General features: G+C 42.5%; 1 protein-coding gene across 4 annotated transcripts in view; it reads left to right on the forward strand.

Annotated features, from left to right (window-relative positions):
* rab11fip4b (RAB11 family interacting protein 4 (class II) b) overlaps positions 1-18,293 on the forward strand; it is a 57,846-nt gene that overhangs the window by 25,499 nt on the left and 14,054 nt on the right. For 2 of the 4 annotated variants that reach the window (XM_069665852.1, XM_069665853.1), the window contains exons 1-3: positions 3,594-4,053; positions 16,222-16,466; positions 16,734-16,919. In XM_069665852.1, the coding sequence (XP_069521953.1) occupies positions 3,973-4,053; positions 16,222-16,466; positions 16,734-16,919 (512 nt within the window). In that variant the 5' untranslated portion in view covers positions 3,594-3,972. Of the gene's footprint in view, positions 1-3,593; positions 4,054-16,221; positions 16,467-16,733; positions 16,920-18,293 lie in introns of those variants that run through there. The other 2 variants (XM_069665855.1, XM_069665854.1) reach the window with 1 other exon arrangement.

Consider the following 18,293-nt stretch of genomic DNA (forward strand, 5'->3'; position numbering starts at 1 on the left):
CTCTCTCAATAGCATTAACATAACTGTGTTAACACTTTGTGAAAGCATGTAGTGAAACCCCGGCCCTTGTTCCATAACTATGTGTTGCTGTCTGAATGAGGCAGGTAGACATGAATAGAATTGTAAATGGCCTCCTTGAAAAGGGGGAAAGAGGCCAGCCCTCTAACAAATTGCACATAAACAAATAGCCTCAGGCGATTGGCTGAGCCACGGCCAACATCCTTGAGAAGTGACGGAGAAGGAGAGCAGGAGGGAGGGAGCGAGAGAGGAGACTATAAGAAGGGTGCATTCCTTTCCACATAGTTAGGTTTTATTTGGCATCATATCTCTGTCCTCCTCTCCGTCTCTCTCACCACCTTTTCCCTTTTTTTCCCCCTCATCTCTCCATCAGCGCAGGAGCACTCACATCCAGCGTCAGGACTCAGGCAGCAAGCAGAGTATGAGTCAGGAAATTAACACTGAGAACATGGCAACAAGCAGAGAGAGAGGTAGCAATAAGGTAATAAGTTCACTGACAGTTCCTTGTAATTTTTAGCAGGATTATGTTTTGGCTCGGCTGCCGTCAGCTCCTGCCAGAAGCTGCTGAGTCCAGTTACAGAAACAAGACAAGAAGTGGTGAAACCTGAGCTAACACCACACAAACAGAAGCTAAAAACAGACATCCATGCACAGACAAAATAAAGGATTTTTTCACAAATACACTGACAACATAGCCTCATTGAATGCGTTACTTGACACTGTGAGTGATTCTAGTGTGTCGGTGAAGTATAGTGTGGAGGAATGACAGCACAAAGGTGATTAAATTGTCGAATACAAGCACAAAGGTAGCAAAAAGAGAAAACACACAGAAGCCATCATTCATCTCTTTTTATTTCAGCCCTTCAGACACCGGAGGGGATTTGTTATGACGGCAGCAGAGTGTGTGATTTATGCCTGCACAGCGTGGGGGACAGGTCCTTCAAATATAAGTAGGACAACAGCGGTGTGGGAGTCAGGGAAGTTCTCAGATGACAATATTAAGACAGAGTGCATTGTAATAGCGGCTTGTTCGCTCAGGCACGATGATGCAGAAATATAGTACAGCAATATATCTGAGAGGGTATTTGCAGCTTAATATATTGTTTTGTACTCAGCTTCTTTGTAGTGTATATAAACAAACACACAGAACAAAGTGATCATGGGTGACATCCCCACCCAAACCAATAAGATAAAGTACAAGCTCACCTGTCTTACCCTTTCCCACACCTTCATTATTTAGCTCTCCATCTGTCTAATAACATAAAACATCTTTTTTCGAGGTTAATTGGAAGGGAGACACATTGATGCATCATGGATATACATTTACATGAATACATAGTGTGGATAATAATCCCTCTTCATTAGCCACTTCTAGGCCAAGTTGTGCACATGAGATTTAGAAATGCTATCTGCTTGTAGACTTGTAAACTAGGGTCTATATCCTGCCTGCTTCATGCATCACAACTGAAACCAGGTCATCTAGCCGTCCTCGTGGAAAATGTATCGCTCCACACAAACACAGCCTGCACCGCTCATACTCATATCATAGTAATGTCCATATTGTTCTCATTTGTAAAAATTTGGAGTTGATAAGTGGGTTGAAATTCTCATTTTCATGTAAGCTAACGAGAGAGTCCTTAGTCCATCATTTTGACTGCAAAGTAGCTCCATGACTGTTGGGACTGAGACCGTCAAACACTTGGAAGAAACACAATAATCACATTTTGGAGCTATAAATAGAAGTCTGTACTCCATTTTGTTTTTCTGTATCCTTGACTCGGATAAGAGAGTCTGGTCAGCCTCCGACTGCAAAAGGAGCAATTTAAAAGATACAAGTGGGGAGTAAAGCACGGAGTGGCAGCTGAGAGAATGATCGAAATGCCCTGAGGACGGCAGAGCTGAGATGAGAGTCGAGAAAGAAATAGCGGTAAACAATATGGAGAGCCCGCTCAGAGGACGTTTCCCTCCTTTAATGCAAAACTTCTGTCGGCTCTTTGAGGAATAAATGATGTGCTGAAGAGCAGTGTGCTTGTGTGGAGATTATTTAGAGTCTCCATTCATGTATTCTGGACGTTAAATTATAAAACTTGAGAATTTCATTTTAGCTTATGCTGATTAAATTAACCAATTTTCAATGCATGTACATTTACTTACAATTTGGGAGCGTCATTTCTCAGTTATTACATCAAGGAACCATGGACAACAGCTTCACGTAGGGGTGGGGAATCGCAGGGTAACTCACGATACAATACGTGACCCCCGGTAACGAATATCACGATACAGCGATTCTGCAATAATTGATATATTGCAAGACAATCATATAATGATACATCACAATATCTAATTAACTCCTTCTTCGGGCCAATACGCTACCCTCATTCATTTTCATAAGTGCCACTTAGAGGAGTCATTAGGTAGTGACGCAAGGAGTCTAAATCTGTTTAGAACGACATATTTGTAAATTAAAGTATCGATATATCGATACCTGATAATTGTATTGCACCCACCCCTAGCTTCACGTGTGTATTTTTCAGCAGAGATTTGAGGACTTCTCATGTTTTGTTGATCCAATGTAGGTGATTTAAACATAGGACTTTCAGTTTCAAGGTCATGTGGTTCAAAATTGTATCCAAAAGTGCCAAAATGTCCTCTTCTCTAGGAGGTGAGAGTTATTTGATTCTAATAATGTCAGAGTAGGGGGATTCAGTTTATGTAATAATATCAGATGCTGTATATTTTGATTATTTCAGTTATTTTCTTCATTATTCTCTTTATTGTTATTAAGATATCTGAAAATATTAAACATGCTCATCACAATTTCCCAAAGACAAAGGTAGCAGATTAAAGTTGCTTATTTTGTCGGACCAACAAGCCAGAAATACAAAGATGTTCAGTCTGATGACATCAGACTAAGAAATCCAGAACTTAATCTCAGCGAAGAAAGACATTTGGTTTGAACTTAAAACTTAAAACTTTAACAAAAGTTCTTGAAGTGATCTGTTCACTGAGTAACTTTTCAGCTGTAAGCTTGTATCACTCGTGTTGTTTTTAATGTTTTTACAAGTTACTTTCTGAACTCATTTGATACTTTTCGTTGTGTGAAACGGCATCAACAAATGCCTCTGGCTGCTTTTCCATCACCTCTCCCCTTCTCTCTAAAGCTTCCTCCCACCCTCTCCTCCCCTCTATTGTGTATGTCTTTTCTTTCTGACCCGTCTTGTTAAATCTGCTGCATCACCGAAGACAAACTGTTTGGGTTGAAGTGACAACAATCCCCTCCCTCTCTCCCCCTCTCTCCCCTTTTCTCCCCCTCTCCACAGCCCACACAGGCTCTGGCCTTTTCCACAGCAGGGACAAAACACAGAGGCAGGCAGGGCTTCATATGCAAATATAGCCTGAGTGGGCGGCAGCCGAGAGCAGAGTGTGCAGCAATGTGAGGACTCTCACAAGCCCCGCCCACTGAAGCTAGTTGCTAGGCAACCGCCCGCAAAGGGGAAGGAGTGAAAGAGGGGGAGGGAGGGGCCATGAATTCAACAACTGTTGCCTGATCTGAGCTCTCACTGTGTGAATGCGAGTCAGCCGGCAACCAGTCAGCGAGAGAGGCAAAGAGTGTGAGTGTGTGAGGTCCAGAGTCTGTGCTCGTGTTTGTGTGTGTGTGTGTGTGTGTGTGTATGTGTGTTACAGAGAGAGAGAGAGAAAGAGGCAGGCTGTGTGTGTTTAGGAGAAGCCAGGCAGCCGGTGCCGTGTTTTAAAGTGAACGATACATCCTGCTCCGCTCCTCTGCCTCTCTTTGGATTATACCACTAACAGGGACTCACCCTTTGGACTATCCCGAAGCTTCCTTCTCCTCCTCTCGCCTTTGAAGGGAACACCTGTGTTGAGTTTGTGTGTGTATGTGTCTGTGTGTGTGTGAGCAGAGACAGCGGACTTAGCCCTGGTGAACGGGGCTAGTGGATGACTTCAGTGGATGAGGGTTTGGCCGGTGGACTGAGGGGGACTGCTGATCATGGACTCCCCTCCTCACTAGTAAACGGGGTAAGCAACCAGACTGCACCCAACGAGCTGGAAAACAGGCTGATGAAAGATTATGTGACAGAATGAGAACAAAACAGAGAGACGACTGAGAGACGTGAGGGTTTGGTGAAAGAAAGGCGAAAAGCAGAGATAGTTTGAGTTAAAGGGGAGGACAGGCGGGTTGAAAAAACGGCAGTGCAGAGTCCATTGTCCCCCGGTTTGTGTGTGAATTCATGTGTGTGTGTTGCATGCAGCTGACCCTGCCTCACAGCTTGCCTGTCTGTCTGTGTTTGTCTGTCTTTATCAGCTCTTGGCGTCTGTGTCATCACACTGTCCTGTCACTTCTGCTTTCCAGTATCCCTTCTTATCATGCTCTCTCCCTGCATCAGTCGCTGGTGGCTCTGTAGTGTTTCAACATCTCTGATGGTAATGGGAGTAATTGGAGAGCAGGGGAGCTGTGAGTGGAGATGGTGTGAGCAAAAGAAGTGTGCAGGGAACAGAGAACATGTAGCACGCTCAGGTAGAGATGGAAAGATGGAGGAAGACTGTTAATGTGACAACAGGTGAATAATATTTGGCTTTTATTTAGGATGTTGTGTATTTTGCATCTCCAGTATTCATATTCAGTTATTTTGAAATGTCAAGCGTTTCCACTCTGTTTGCTCCGAGTTCAGTGGAAAGAGATGAGTTGGTGTTTTGAACCAACCACACCTTAAAAAATGAAGGTGCACTGAAGATACATAAGATGTTATATAAAGACAAAGCACGGAGTAGAAAAACATAAAGTATTTAAAGATACTTGTGTCCCAATAGAAGGTTTTTAACACACTTTAATCGTCTTAGCATGCAACACAAAATCAACAAAAGAAATTAAACAGTCAATGTGCTGTTGACAATGCAACAGAGACTTCCTGTACTTTGTGTCATATTCTTTCATTACTCCAAAAATAGAATCGCAAGGTGAGTTTTGTTTGCGTTGCGGCGATCTCAACAGCAACATGTGACGTCAGACTTTTGAGTCCTCCTGCTCTGTGACTGGACATTACGTAATGAGATTTACTCTTCTTCGGCCGACAGGAAACTCTCTGTTGACTGTCCCCGGCCCGAAACATTAATGGGAGACCTGGACGACTTTTCTTATCCTCTCTAATAATTTAGCTCATTGGCATGTAATAAAAAACTGTTCCCTATTTACATTACTTTGTTTTTGTCTCTTAACAAGATTGACATTCAGCCAAGCGTCTGACCGTGCACAGTATGTACACCAGGACGAGAATAACTAGATTAGCACGCAGTACTGAGCTGTACTGGATGAGTGGAGGCTAATCCGCACCATTTAAAACAGTCACTCCTCTCTGTGATTTCTTTTGTACTTTCTAACTCACTGCAACTGAGAGAAGAGAGAATAACACATTCACACCTTCTACCGTCACTTAAAGACAAATATTGTCTTTTGCTGAACGTCTGCAGAACCTTTAGAAAAGTTTGTTATTTCCATCTTAGAAAAACAACCTCCCAATCCCCAAAATTCCCATGCAACAGCTGACAGGAGGCAGCGCACGGCCCGACCACCTGCTGAGGGTCTGCCTCTCGCGTCACACTGAAATGCCTCCATTCAACGGTCAACAGCAACGGGGCTGTCAAACAGTCGCCTAAGAGAAAGACAATGCACTTTGTAAAAGAAAGACAGAGAGGGTCTTTCTTCTCTTTTCACTGGACATGAGTCCAGGCATGAGGTTTAGAGAGGACATTCAGCTTGTAGAGGCAACACACTTCGGCTGCCAGACGACAGACTTTAACGATGAATGAGGCAGAGAGTTGTTAAGTGTTCGCGCCGCTGCGTCTGAGTCAGGGTGTTGTGCTTTTCCTCGAAGATGAATCTTAACTTCTCCTCTTGTTATTCCTTTTTTCACAAGGGAAGATGATAATTCAAAGGAAGCATGACTGAACCAAAGGCTGAATCAGAGGACCTAAAACCAAGAATAAAACAACTATAATGTTGGTAGTCAGTAGTTTTTTTTTAGGTCAGTTATCGTGCAAACATTTGCTGTTTCCAGAAAGTTAGTTGGACAAAAACAAGAACCCTGAAAATATCACCTTTGCCTTGATTGAGGGTCATTTGTTGCTTGCTGTTTTCTGATAAATCAATACCATAAACAATCAGTAGTTGCAGCCCCAGTGTGCTAACACACTGTCAGTTGTCGGGCCACAAACACAGCACTCTGGTGACTCTGGTTTGACTTCTGCAGGTTGTTGCAGACTTCCTGGTTTTGATGTAAAGCAGCAGCTTGTTTTTGTTCAAACAGACCGTCAAACACTTTCAGAACAGGTGGTTGACACCTCGAGTGCAATTGGACGAAAACATCAACCCCCACAAAAACACACACACACACACCGACCTGTCTCATGATGACAGCATCTCTAAATTTCTTTTGATACAGTTTCTTTAAAGATACTTTTTGGATTTTTTACTAATTTTTATTTGCTTTATTGATGACGCGGCAGCTAAAGACCGACAGGAAATGCAGGGGTGATTGAGAGGGGATGACATGCAGTAGAGGGTAGGAATCAAACCTGTTCCTTTGCTGTAAGGACTCAGATACATGAAGTGTACACTCTACCAAGTGAGCTACCAAGCTACCCCACTGTCATTCCCTCACAAACACCTCCTAGTTAGATTTTCTGAAAGATTTAAAACACATGCACACAGGAATACAAAAGTACAACCGCTTTGGTTTATCTTTCAGATTGTGTCTTCTTTTAAAAACACACGCTGACACAGTGACACACATACTTGCACATGTGGAGCATTGACTAAACGTCGTGCAGCAGCAGCTGTCAGCAGGATGCAATGATTGCTTTGCGTGCAGCTCTCTGATCTTAATTAATGGAGCTTAATTGTCTTGTCATGTTGTCAAGAATTCTGTCCTCGTTGTTAAAGGTGCATTTCACTCATTGATTCTCACACACACACACACACAACACATGAGAGCACTTTAATCACTCGTGATCAAGGGATGTATTTCAAGTTGTCCTTGTTGAACGGGCCAATGATTTAAACACACCCAAACGCACATGTGATTTAACTGGAAACACTTCTGACAGCACTCAGGTAACCTGAACTGACACCAGTACCTTGTTGTAACCCTTTACTTTAATCCTAAACCTAATCTGGAGGGTGATCTTGTCTCTCAATCCACATTTTGATGAGAAACCCCCTCAGTGAAGGCAGGACTAGCCGCAGATCTTTCCTCGTCTTTCTGCTTTTTAACAGCATTTCTCCTTGTTTAAAAGATACAGCTGAAAACACTGTCACAAACCCTGCTTGGCCTCTTGGGGTTTCCTGAGTCTATATAAGATGGGTTTCATTGAGAAACCTCCACACAGTCTCCAGTGTGCTGCTCCAGTCCCTCCCTACATTGTCCTTTGTCCCACAACATTCCTGGTAATCCAGTAAGCTACCTGTTTCCCTCGAGACTCAGGTGGAAACAAAATGTGTGTGTGTGATTGAAACCTGTGCAGACTGCTCAGTGGTAATGTTTTTATAGACGCGGTGGATAGCTGTGGTTGTCAGGCTGCTGTAAAAGCCCCGGTGTTGATGTTTCACTTTGGCTTAAAGATGAATGAGCAGACGCTTTGTTTAAACGCTCTGACAACAGGGACTCTCAGGTGTTTTTGTGCAGTGTCTCATTTGCTAAAGTGTCTTCTCACAGTGTTGACTTAACAAAGTGTTCTGAGTTATGAGTCATTACTTCCCCTTTGAGTAATGTATGCGAGTGTGTGCATGCGTAGGAAGAGTATTGCTTACTGTTGGAGTTGGATAATACAGACACACACACAGAGGGTGTTTATGCTCGCCTGAATCAGCAAATGAAGACTACTTATGCCTAATATGTGCACATTTGGGGTTGCAACTTGTGACTTATTTTCATTATAGTTAAATACATTATTTAAATGTCACTCACAAATTCCCATCGCCAGAAATAACAACTGTCTAAATACAGAAAATATTCAATCTAATATGTTGAATGATGAAAAAACAAGCAGATCCCCACATTTGAGAAGCTGAAAGCAGCAACAATGACTCAGATGATTGACTTGAGCTCTTTCTCTTCACATTTATGAATTCAAATATCTTTTTTAAGGTTCTGTAAAGCCTCTTAACGCCCTCCCGTCTCAGAGCTTCTTGTTACCCACTGGTGGGATCTGAGGCTGAGGATGATAGAAGCACCCACTGCTAACGGTGTCAAAATGCTGAATATGAAGGCAGAGGCATTAAACGAGTCACTTTACAGGTAAATATTGCTGTGGTGGCAGCGCTTGAGGAGCTCAGGGCTGAGAAGAATGAGGAGAAAAGGAGTAAAAGAGGATGAAATGAACAAAGAGAGAGAGAGATGTAAAGCCTCTGCAGAGGAACGCCTCGTATCTCTGGAGCTCACTCTGACAAACACAACCCGAGCAACTGCTGCTCTTTCTCTGCTGCGTTTCTCTCTCTCTCTTTCCTCCCTGATCCATACTCCATATTCCCCCTTTCACTTTATCCCTCACTCTTCTTGCACTCATCCTCCAGTCCCTTTGCTGCTGACTCACACTAAATCAAAGCTTCATCAGTGTGGATCGATCCAGTCGATGTCATGTTCATGCATCTGCTCGCTGCCCAGCCCACACCGATGTAGCTCTCCATCTTTGTTTTGTCTTCTCGGTATTTTGCACACTTGTTTGGCTTTATTGCACAGCAGCAAGATGGCAACTGTCCAACTGGTTATACAACAAATGTGCAACAGGAAATACACCTTTAAGCTGTTTAATCCTTTTAATCTATTTTTTCTCAAATGACACGCAACTGAAATATTCCTCAAATATTCTTAGAGGGCGGTCCGAGCTCACTGAAACTTAAGCTCTTATATGAAGAAGCCTTCACCTTTTTAATTGAAGACCTTTTACAACATCCATTGCAGACCGACTTTCATTAGTTCCTCTGTCGATTCTTGTTTATTTTCTGCTCCTCTTTCTGCCAGTATCTGCTGTTCTCTTTGTTTGGTGTTTGATTTTGTTTTAAACTAAATTCTATAAAAGTTTAAACGAATAAAACCACATTAGACACACGGGGAAATCTCCCTGCACTTGCTTGTTCTTCCCTCTTTTCATACTTCGATGAACAGGACCCTGAAATGCAGCGTCATCCACACAGTCGTGCACCGTGCCAGAAGGGCAGATTAATGATTTGTTCAGCACTAAAATGGTATTGACCCTCAGCACTCAGCATGGACTAAAAGGGTGTGAGGAGAGGCGGAGTTGGAGACTCTATCTTTTTAACGACGGCTGCAACAATGTTGTTGTAATTCAACCTGGCTTTCTTTGATGACTTTGAACACTAACACCAATTTAATTGGCCTTTCAGAAAGTGATTAGTTTATATCAGTCTGCCTGTGCTCTCTGTCTTATGTGTTTGTGCATGTTAGCTTTTATTTAATACAAGAGCATACAGGCTCTGTGTTTAAGTATACTGATTAGCTTCTAAAAAGAGGAGTACGATTTAAACACACATTGATTTTGACATCAGTTGTATGTGCTTTTTAAACTTTCAGTAATCACTCCTGCAAAATTAACCCGTTTCATGAGGTAACAATGCTTAGTTTAATATTCGGTTAGGTTTAAAACCAATGTGCAGCCATGCATAACAGCAGAGTCCTGGAACAGGGAGGGATGTTTTACATGTCTGTATCAGAATCAGCTTTATTGGCCCGGTATGTGTGCACACACACTCCAGTTTAACACTGCTCTCCACGCACAGGGATAGAAATAGACACGCACTTAAGACAAGGACAACAAGCTTAACAAGGTTGCACAAACAGTAAACATCACTACTGACAAAAACATACAACTATAAAACTACTATGTATAAGAGAAAAATGGACAAATTATAATAAAGTACAACAATAGCACTTGAAGATAGTGAGACAGTGCAATGGTGAAGAGTGCAAAGGATGCTAGAATAAATAAGTTATAATAGGTTATTATGTAACAGTTGTGTTTATATACAGGAGCTAGATGAGTTTGACAGTAGACAAAGTGATGAAGATAAATTATCTTATTTACAGGCTGCACGGTGGTGCAGTGGATAGCGCCGTTGCCTAACAGCTATAAAAGTTCCCGGGTCGGACGGAGTGTGGAGTTTGCATGTTCACCCTGTGCATGCGTGGCTCACTCCGGCTACTCCTCCCAGCTTCCTCCCACAATCCTAAGACACGCTCGTTAGGTTCATTCGTGACTCTGAATTGTCCGTAGGTGTAGCGTGGAGGGTTGTCTGCCTCTGTGTGAGCCCTGTGATTGACTGCCGATCACTCCAGGGTGTACCACGGCTCTCGCCCAATGACAGCTGGGATTGGCTCCAGACCACCAGCGCGACCCTTAACAGAGTAAGTGGCATAGATAATGGATCTTATTTACAGGCAGAGCGGTCTGGGATATTGTACGTAGATTTATCCCGACACTCTGTGACTGATTTAACTGTTTATCAGAGTTACGGCCTGCAGGAAGAAATATATAGTTTGTGAGTCCTCCGCTCATCACTGTGAGCAGCACCATAGCAGAAATGCCTCAATTTGACCTCCTTATAACCTTAACCGTGTCTGTATTTGGATGGGATAATGATATGAACACAGGTAACACCAGAGGGAGTTTAATATGAAGTGAAAATGGCTTAAAGGAGTCTTAGATAAACTTTCTAGTTCATCTCGGAGTGCACATTTCCCTCCTACTCACCTGCTCCAAATCTTTCTCTTACACAACACACTCATTTTTTTGATTTTGTAACAAGAAGCTACTGCATGTTTGCCTCCCTGGTAACCTGTATTGTTGCAGGAATAACATCAATGCATCTCACTCTTTTCTATACCATAACCCCTCCATAGTGTTGCACAACAACTGCAGCAAGAAAAACGCTATGCCCTACATTTTGAGTTTCAGGTCTGTGTCAACAGGTTGCATTAGGTCGTAATTATTCAAATGACATTGATGAACACTCTGCTGAAATACTAATATGGCTGCCAAGTTAATTAAGAGATCAAATAACTTCAAGAGGATTTCAAAATGTTGCACGGACACAAAGCAGTACTTGTTATGAGTTTCAGTTGCGTGTTATTTTCTCTGCTCTTTCATGTGTCACTTGAATTTATTTCTCTCCACGTGACATGTTGTGATCTCTCTTTAGCCTCATGTCGAGTAGTGACAAGTGGCCCTGCTCTACTCTGTCTCTTTTCTCCTCACTGCATCCATTCGAGCTGCAGTGGATGTAAATAATATATCTTTCTCACAGATCTCAGTCTCCGTCTTACTCTGTTGCATAAATGAATCTGTTCATGCTGCACAACTGTTTCTCTACCTGTGCACCTCCGTACTCCTAATGCTGCGTGACCTGTATTTTCCCAGAGAAAGTTTACAGAGTACACATGCGTCTTCAGCCAGACATGACATGTAATAAAACACGTGAGTAATGTAGCTCCGCTTCAGACACAGCACCTGAACCGGGCAGAGCTTAGCTGGACAAAGAGAGCGTTCACACTAGTTGTTAACTTACATATTGTAAACATAATCATATTGTCTGTCTAAAAAAAAAACAAAGCAAACGTCTGTTCCCTCAAGCTGAATGTCTCCTCTCTCCATCGTGTTCCTCCCTGACATGAGTCTCACCTGGGAGGCTGGGAAGAAACGCAGGAAAGAAATGATAGGATGTCTGTATGATAACTAGGTCAGACCCTGCAGCTACAGACTCACAGAGAGATCAGAAATCCTCTTCCTATTTTAATAAAAACGTAAAATATGAAAAGAAAATATGTTCGACAGGATGCTTGCTGTGCTGAGAGATGATATAAAGCTGCACGTCCTTGTCCCGATCTTGAAAATGTCTTCATATCTGAGAAGGGGAATCTATGATGTTAATTTGGACCACAATATAAAATAATATATTTCATAATCTTGAAATTTGATATACTGTACTTTTTCCTATATTTTGGTTTACAACCATCACAAGCATTAAATAACATTTGTGATTGAAACCGCTGGATTCTTAAAAATATGTCCTCAAAGATTTTCATTTAATAAAATGTCTGTTAGGTCGCTATCTATCACCCAATGAGGCAACACAATGCTGATTGAGCCTATGGCCCACTGATGAAAGCCTTTGCATTTGCAGTATGTAGTATTATTGTGGACTGGGTGTTTGTGGCAAAAACACAAGCAGCGCCCAGTTAGTGACGCGTTTTCCATCGGCCAGCAGTGGTTGGTCTGCCAGAGAGGGTAGGCGGAGCTAAGCGGCTGCTTTTCCGGTCTCTGCGAGTGTTGCGAGTAAACAGTAATCTACTATGGCTGAACAAACAAAGAAAAGATCGATGACGACAGATACAACTTCAAAAAGAAGTGAAAATCCAAAGAAAAAGAAACAAATTGGACGCTCAGATGAAGCAAACAGTCTAAAAAGGGAAGCGACCGTCAGCGAGGAAAATCAAGAGTTACAACCGGAGCCAACCGTGGACGTCACACATGCAACACTGTCTGGATATCTGGGAAGTGTGCTCCCACAATATCCGTCTATCACCATAGTTGCCACCAAAGAGAGCGAAACTGAGGTATTCGAGATTACACCTTTAAGTCAGGAATTAAAAGTATTAAACTATGTAACCAATAACTGTGGTTTCATTGTATTTTTAAAACTGTTTAAAACATCGATAGATGTTGTATAATACATATAAATCATAGACGCTTCAGACACTCAAAGATTAATTGACATGATTTAACCTGCTCTTACAGAGAATTATCCCTCCAAACTTCTAAAATCCTTCTCGGGCCAAACAGTGATGTGAAGACGAGTCAGACTCCAGGCGGAGACGCTGCAGTTAAAAGCACAGCAGAATTCAGCGTCCTCTGTTCAAAGCCACTGGCAGGTTGGACTCTGTTTGGCAGACTCGCTGTGTTTGCGCTCGAGGGAATCAAGCAACTCAAAACACTCTGCAGGCTCATGTTTTGGCAGTTGCAGGCCTCGGGCTGTTCTGGCGCAGACAGTTATGGAGAAGGAAGCACACTATGAGCACGCACATACACACACAAACAGACGGCTCCTTCTCCGACCATTACTGTCTTACTATTCTCATCAGAGCAGCACTCCTGTTTGAGCACACTCACACTGTATAACTGTCTGTCAGTGTCTTTGCCTGAAACAGCAGCTGTCAGAAAAGATTAAATTGGGAGCATAAATGACTGGAAAAAGTGTTATTGCATTATTAGGAAACATATTGCATAAGCAGGACCTCTTCCACCTACATTGAGCGGCTTACTTCTGTACACAAAATGAACACAACAGGTGTCAACCTCCTCGCTGCGTCAGCTTGTTCAGTTTGTTGAATAGTTTTGGCGCTATCCAGAGAGGGGTCTGCTTACTCCCCTACCCCACACTGGTTCTTTTTCAGCCGTGGGGTAATATGGAGACTGGATTTAGGAATGCTAAAGAGACCTTTATCCTTTGTATTATTCTCTGAGCTCAGCTTCAGACCCCATGTTGGCTCTTTGTTACAGCACAGAGCCTCAGGTTATGAGTTGAATGGGTACTTTTTAATTTAGGTGTACACCAGCGTGCACGGTTGTTGTTGTGTTTGGTTGTGTGTAGGTCATGGAGGCAAACACCTCCCATGTAAATGTAGATAAATATGTTATTTTTTCATTGATCCACACAGTAGCGTTGCGTTGACTCTCTCATATGGGGTTAAAATGTCTTTGTTTATTTAATATCTTTACATCCATGAAGGTTTAAGGATGAAAATTCAGGAGTTCCCGAGAGCTTTGACTCGTCTGTAATGTGTCTAATACGGACCTGACTGTCCTCAGGCTGCCCTGTTATCTCTCTGTCTCTCCTACATCTCCTTTACAGCTCTCACTCTCGTCTAATCTCGCCCTCACACTGCACTTCTAATCCCTTTTCTTCTCCTCACTTGTTTTAGCTGTGCTCCTCTCTTCTGTTCCTCACCTCCACCCCTGCCTGGCACTCCCTCTCTCCACTCCCTCTCCTCCCCTGTGTTACTCACCCCTCTCTCTCTCTCTCTCTCTCTCTCTCTCTCTCTCTCTCTCTGATTACCTCTTCACCTGCCCTCCTCCTCCTTCACGTTGCTTCGTGTCTCAGCTGTTCAGTCATGCTGAGATAAGTCCTTGTTCTCCGTTGCATTAGACTGGATTTGAGCCGCTTGAGACGAGTGAAACTAGAAGGAGCGAGACCTGTGACCTTTGACCCCTTGCTCTCTTTGACCCCTCTATCCTTCCAGACCTCCTCTGTCAACTTAAGACCCTTCCCGCAGTGAAGGAATTTACTAAGTGGGTAAATCCACCATGAATCAGAATCATGGAGAAAGTGTGACTCACAACACAAAGGCTGCTCGCAACAACCTGAATATGTCTCGTAGACAGATTTCATATCACAGGAAACAAGTTGAGGCTTTTCTCATGGACATTTTTTAATCATGGGAAACATTATGAAGGACATTAAAGTTTATCCACACTTTGAATCCTGCAACACTTTTTGCTGGTTTTCATTTTCTTTATTTGCAAGTTAATGTGTCTTAATATGCAATTAAATATGTTGTTATTTTCAGGATAAGAAACTATTATTAATAGGGATGCACGATATTATCGGCACGTTATCGGTATCGGCCAATATCGGCTTAAAAATGAACTATCGGATATCGGCCAACACGCCGATATAATTAACTGATAAAATAATTGGCTGCTGCATACTTGATTAAATGCCCGACCTCGGCGCAATGTCCCCGGCGCGAAGAAGACCTGTGCGGCGCAGCGTGATGACGTCACGTGTGTCTACCTGCAGCATGAGAGAGTTAGAAGCCAAAATGTCCGTGGTGTGGAAGTTTTTCAAAGTGTCCGAAATAGATCGCAAAGCTGCTATTTGCAACGACTGCTCAGCTTCGGTGATGTGAGGAGGAGCCAAGGCAAAGTCTTTCAACACTACAAACTTGATTAACCATCTCAAGACCCGTCACCCCGACCGTTGTAACAAATGTGATAAGAGTATCACCATTATACTGTACGCTAATTCCAATACAGAAGAGAGTTGATGATCTCTGCAATTAGGTGTGTGGGAAAAAAATATCGGTATCCGTAATAGGCTAAATGAGTTGTAAAATATCGGCATATCGGATATCGGCAAAAAATCTAATATCGTGCATCCCTAATTCTTAATTAATTATTATTAATCTATTATTTAACCAGCCAATGGTATAATATAACTCCTGGAAAAGTTCTAAGCTAATTATTTTTAAAAAATACAAAAACTTAAGACCTGCGTGTGACCTTCCTTTTTAAACAATGCTTTTATTGACTCCATGTATTAATCAGTTTAATTATTAATTGCATTTTACCTTTTAGTCTGTGCATATATTTATGTATTATTTACATACATACATATATGTACATATTTAAGCCCTTTTTACACTGCAATGGCGCCACAGCGCTGTAACAAAGCTCTGCCGTTATGCTGCCATTTTACATTGGACCAAGCAGCGCCGCTGCAAAGCCAGCCCAGTGTGTGTTTTTACAAAGCGTTCCATCGTTGCCGAAGCAAAAGGTGCGCAAAGTGTAAATAAACAGCGTGTGCTTCACATACACAAACGCGACACTGTTTCCACTGATGCCGTTTCACCTCTGTTACGCCTCTGTTGCTACCTCCGATGTGGGCTCAGAGGCAGGACGACTTCGCCCCACGTTTCTGCCTCTGTGCGTTCTACGTAGAAGACGAGGCGTAATAACCCCGCCTTGAACTGGCAGTGCAATGTGGGCTTTAGTCTCTACTACCTCTTGCTGTGTGTGTGTGTGTGTGTGGTGGAGGGAGCCAAGGGGATTATTTGGTGTGAAATACTTTGTTACATAAACTTGTATGTAGAGTTCCATACAAATATAGTCTGTTTGAAAATGATGGAAACTAGATAGATAGACAGAGAGACAGAGAGATAGATAGATAGATAGAGAGATTATTGATCCACAGGGAAACATTATTTAGTTGTAGTACCCTAGTACCTGAGTCGATTAATGGAAGTTTGCTAAGACAGTAATATAATTTTAGGAAGTTATTTAAAAATGACTCAGTGACCAAAAGTAAACATACTAAAAAATCTCTTTCTTCCTCTCCAGGGTGCTGAAGAGGAGCAGGTGCGTCCGGTCATCATGTGCACGCGGGCCTATCCTGACCCCGAGTGCCAGCTGTTCCCGGGAGAGGTGGAGGAGCCTGAGGAGGAGGTGGCAGACGAGGGCAGGGAGAGGGAGTCAGACAGAGACAGCGCCGTGGAAAGCACCCAAGGGTCAGACACCTCAGACGGACCGATCAGACCAGGAGACAAGGAAGACGCACTGGGGGATCTGTTTTTCCCTGGGGAGAAGTAGGATCTCTTTCACTGTCTGGCTCATTGATAAATCTTACCTTGTGTGATTAATTTTCCTATTTTTGGCTGTATAATTTATCAGTAAACAAGAGACATTTGGGGAAAAGTATATCTTATAAAGTCAATAAAGTATGATATGCTAGAGATCTCTGTTCTTCATGTTCTTACTTATGGAGTTTCCTAATTTTTATTAACCACCAACATGAAGATAATGCAGAGTGTAAGTAAATATAACACCACAACCCTCTCCTTCTTTTTCCTCAGGATTGGTCAGACCAGCGTCTCTGTGACCTCGGACCTATCGACACGTTCTTCGGCTTCTCTGAACGAGGAACAGTTTGAGGACTACGGGGAAGGGGAGGAACCGGACTACACTCCCAGCAGCCCCTGCGCGGACGACGAGACTCGTACTAACGGATACTCCGACCTCGGCTCATCTGTTCCCTCTAGGTAAGAGAGTGTTAAAAAACAGTCACCTGAAATGATGATGAAGATCAATTAAGACCACGTGGTTTAAAACCTCTACTAAAGATAATATCAGGGAGGAACCTGCGTTCTACAGTCCCTGATGATTTTATATATCTGCTGCTGCTGAGGTTTCCCACCTATGTTTTATTTATTGGCAACTGACTCTTCATATATTGACTATCTTTTTTAGACTGATCAACATGGTTAGGGTGCCAAATATTTGTGATATCTTGACCTAAATATAAGTCAAACATTTGAACAAACTCTCAGTCGATTGCACTATTTGCTTTTAACCAAAGTTGGCTTTTGCGTAAGTACAGCACACATGCTAATTGTGTTGCTAAGTTGATATTAACAAACAAATTACCTCATGCTCTGACCTACTTCAGTCAGAATCCTTGTCTCATTGTTTCGGGCGTGGCAGGGAGCGGAGAGCATGAGTTCAAAGACATTGCAATATAAATTTAATTACTCATCAATTATCCAAGTAAGCTTTAAATTGATGTAATTATCATTCATCATTCTTGATGAATTTTTCTTTAGAGCCAGCGGCAAATGTTTAAAGGCCCAGTGTTGATGTGCGGACCAGAGTTTGGGTACCGCTGTGTTACTGGATGCAGACTTACTCAGATTTCAGTTGTGAGTTGGCGTGATACGTTACATTGTCCAGTCTCTGTAGCTCCAGTTAAACAGGCTCCAGTCTGTGAGTCATTACCTGACTTGTATTATTCTGAGTCTTGACTGTAGAAGTGTAGCTTCTGAGTTTTTGCCCTTAAGGCCACATTAATATTCATCAAAGGCCTGTGTTTAATGGGATTAAGTCTCCCGCCTGATAGAGAGGCAATACTGCTCCATGCTCCTTCCACGCATACCAAGCAGACAAAACTCACCAGATGGAGCTGGCACGGAGATTTAAATTCAAAATGAGGCCCGGATTTACAAGAAGTCTTAGACGACTCAGCATGGGAAAGAAGTTTGAATAACTACAGTACAAAGTGGGTGAAAGGTACGCTCCGTTATATTGTTATAGGGCCTCCTAAACCTAGAAGTCATTAAGGTAGGGGGTTGAGATTTTAAAACTCTGATCTGTGAACTGTGTTTATTTAAGTGATAGTCAGTTTGGCTAAAATGATGTGATTATAATGATCATGTTGTTGGGAAATCAGGAAATGTATCTTTGTGTACATGTAACATCTCCAAAGTGATGATGTTTTACTGCTTCACCTTTTTAGCAACAGATTTGGTGATGATGAAATCGTTTTGCTGCTTTGCTTTAAGTTTCTGCGCCATCTCAACATACATGTTAATTTCCCCAATTGCAAAACGATTTGTCCCAGAAAATATATATCATCACAT

This window comes from Semicossyphus pulcher, unplaced genomic scaffold (genome assembly GCF_022749685.1).
Source record: "Semicossyphus pulcher isolate SPU_LCO1_2020_fin unplaced genomic scaffold, fSemPul1.0.p SCAF_17, whole genome shotgun sequence".
Lineage (NCBI taxonomy): Eukaryota > Metazoa > Chordata > Actinopteri > Labriformes > Labridae > Semicossyphus > Semicossyphus pulcher.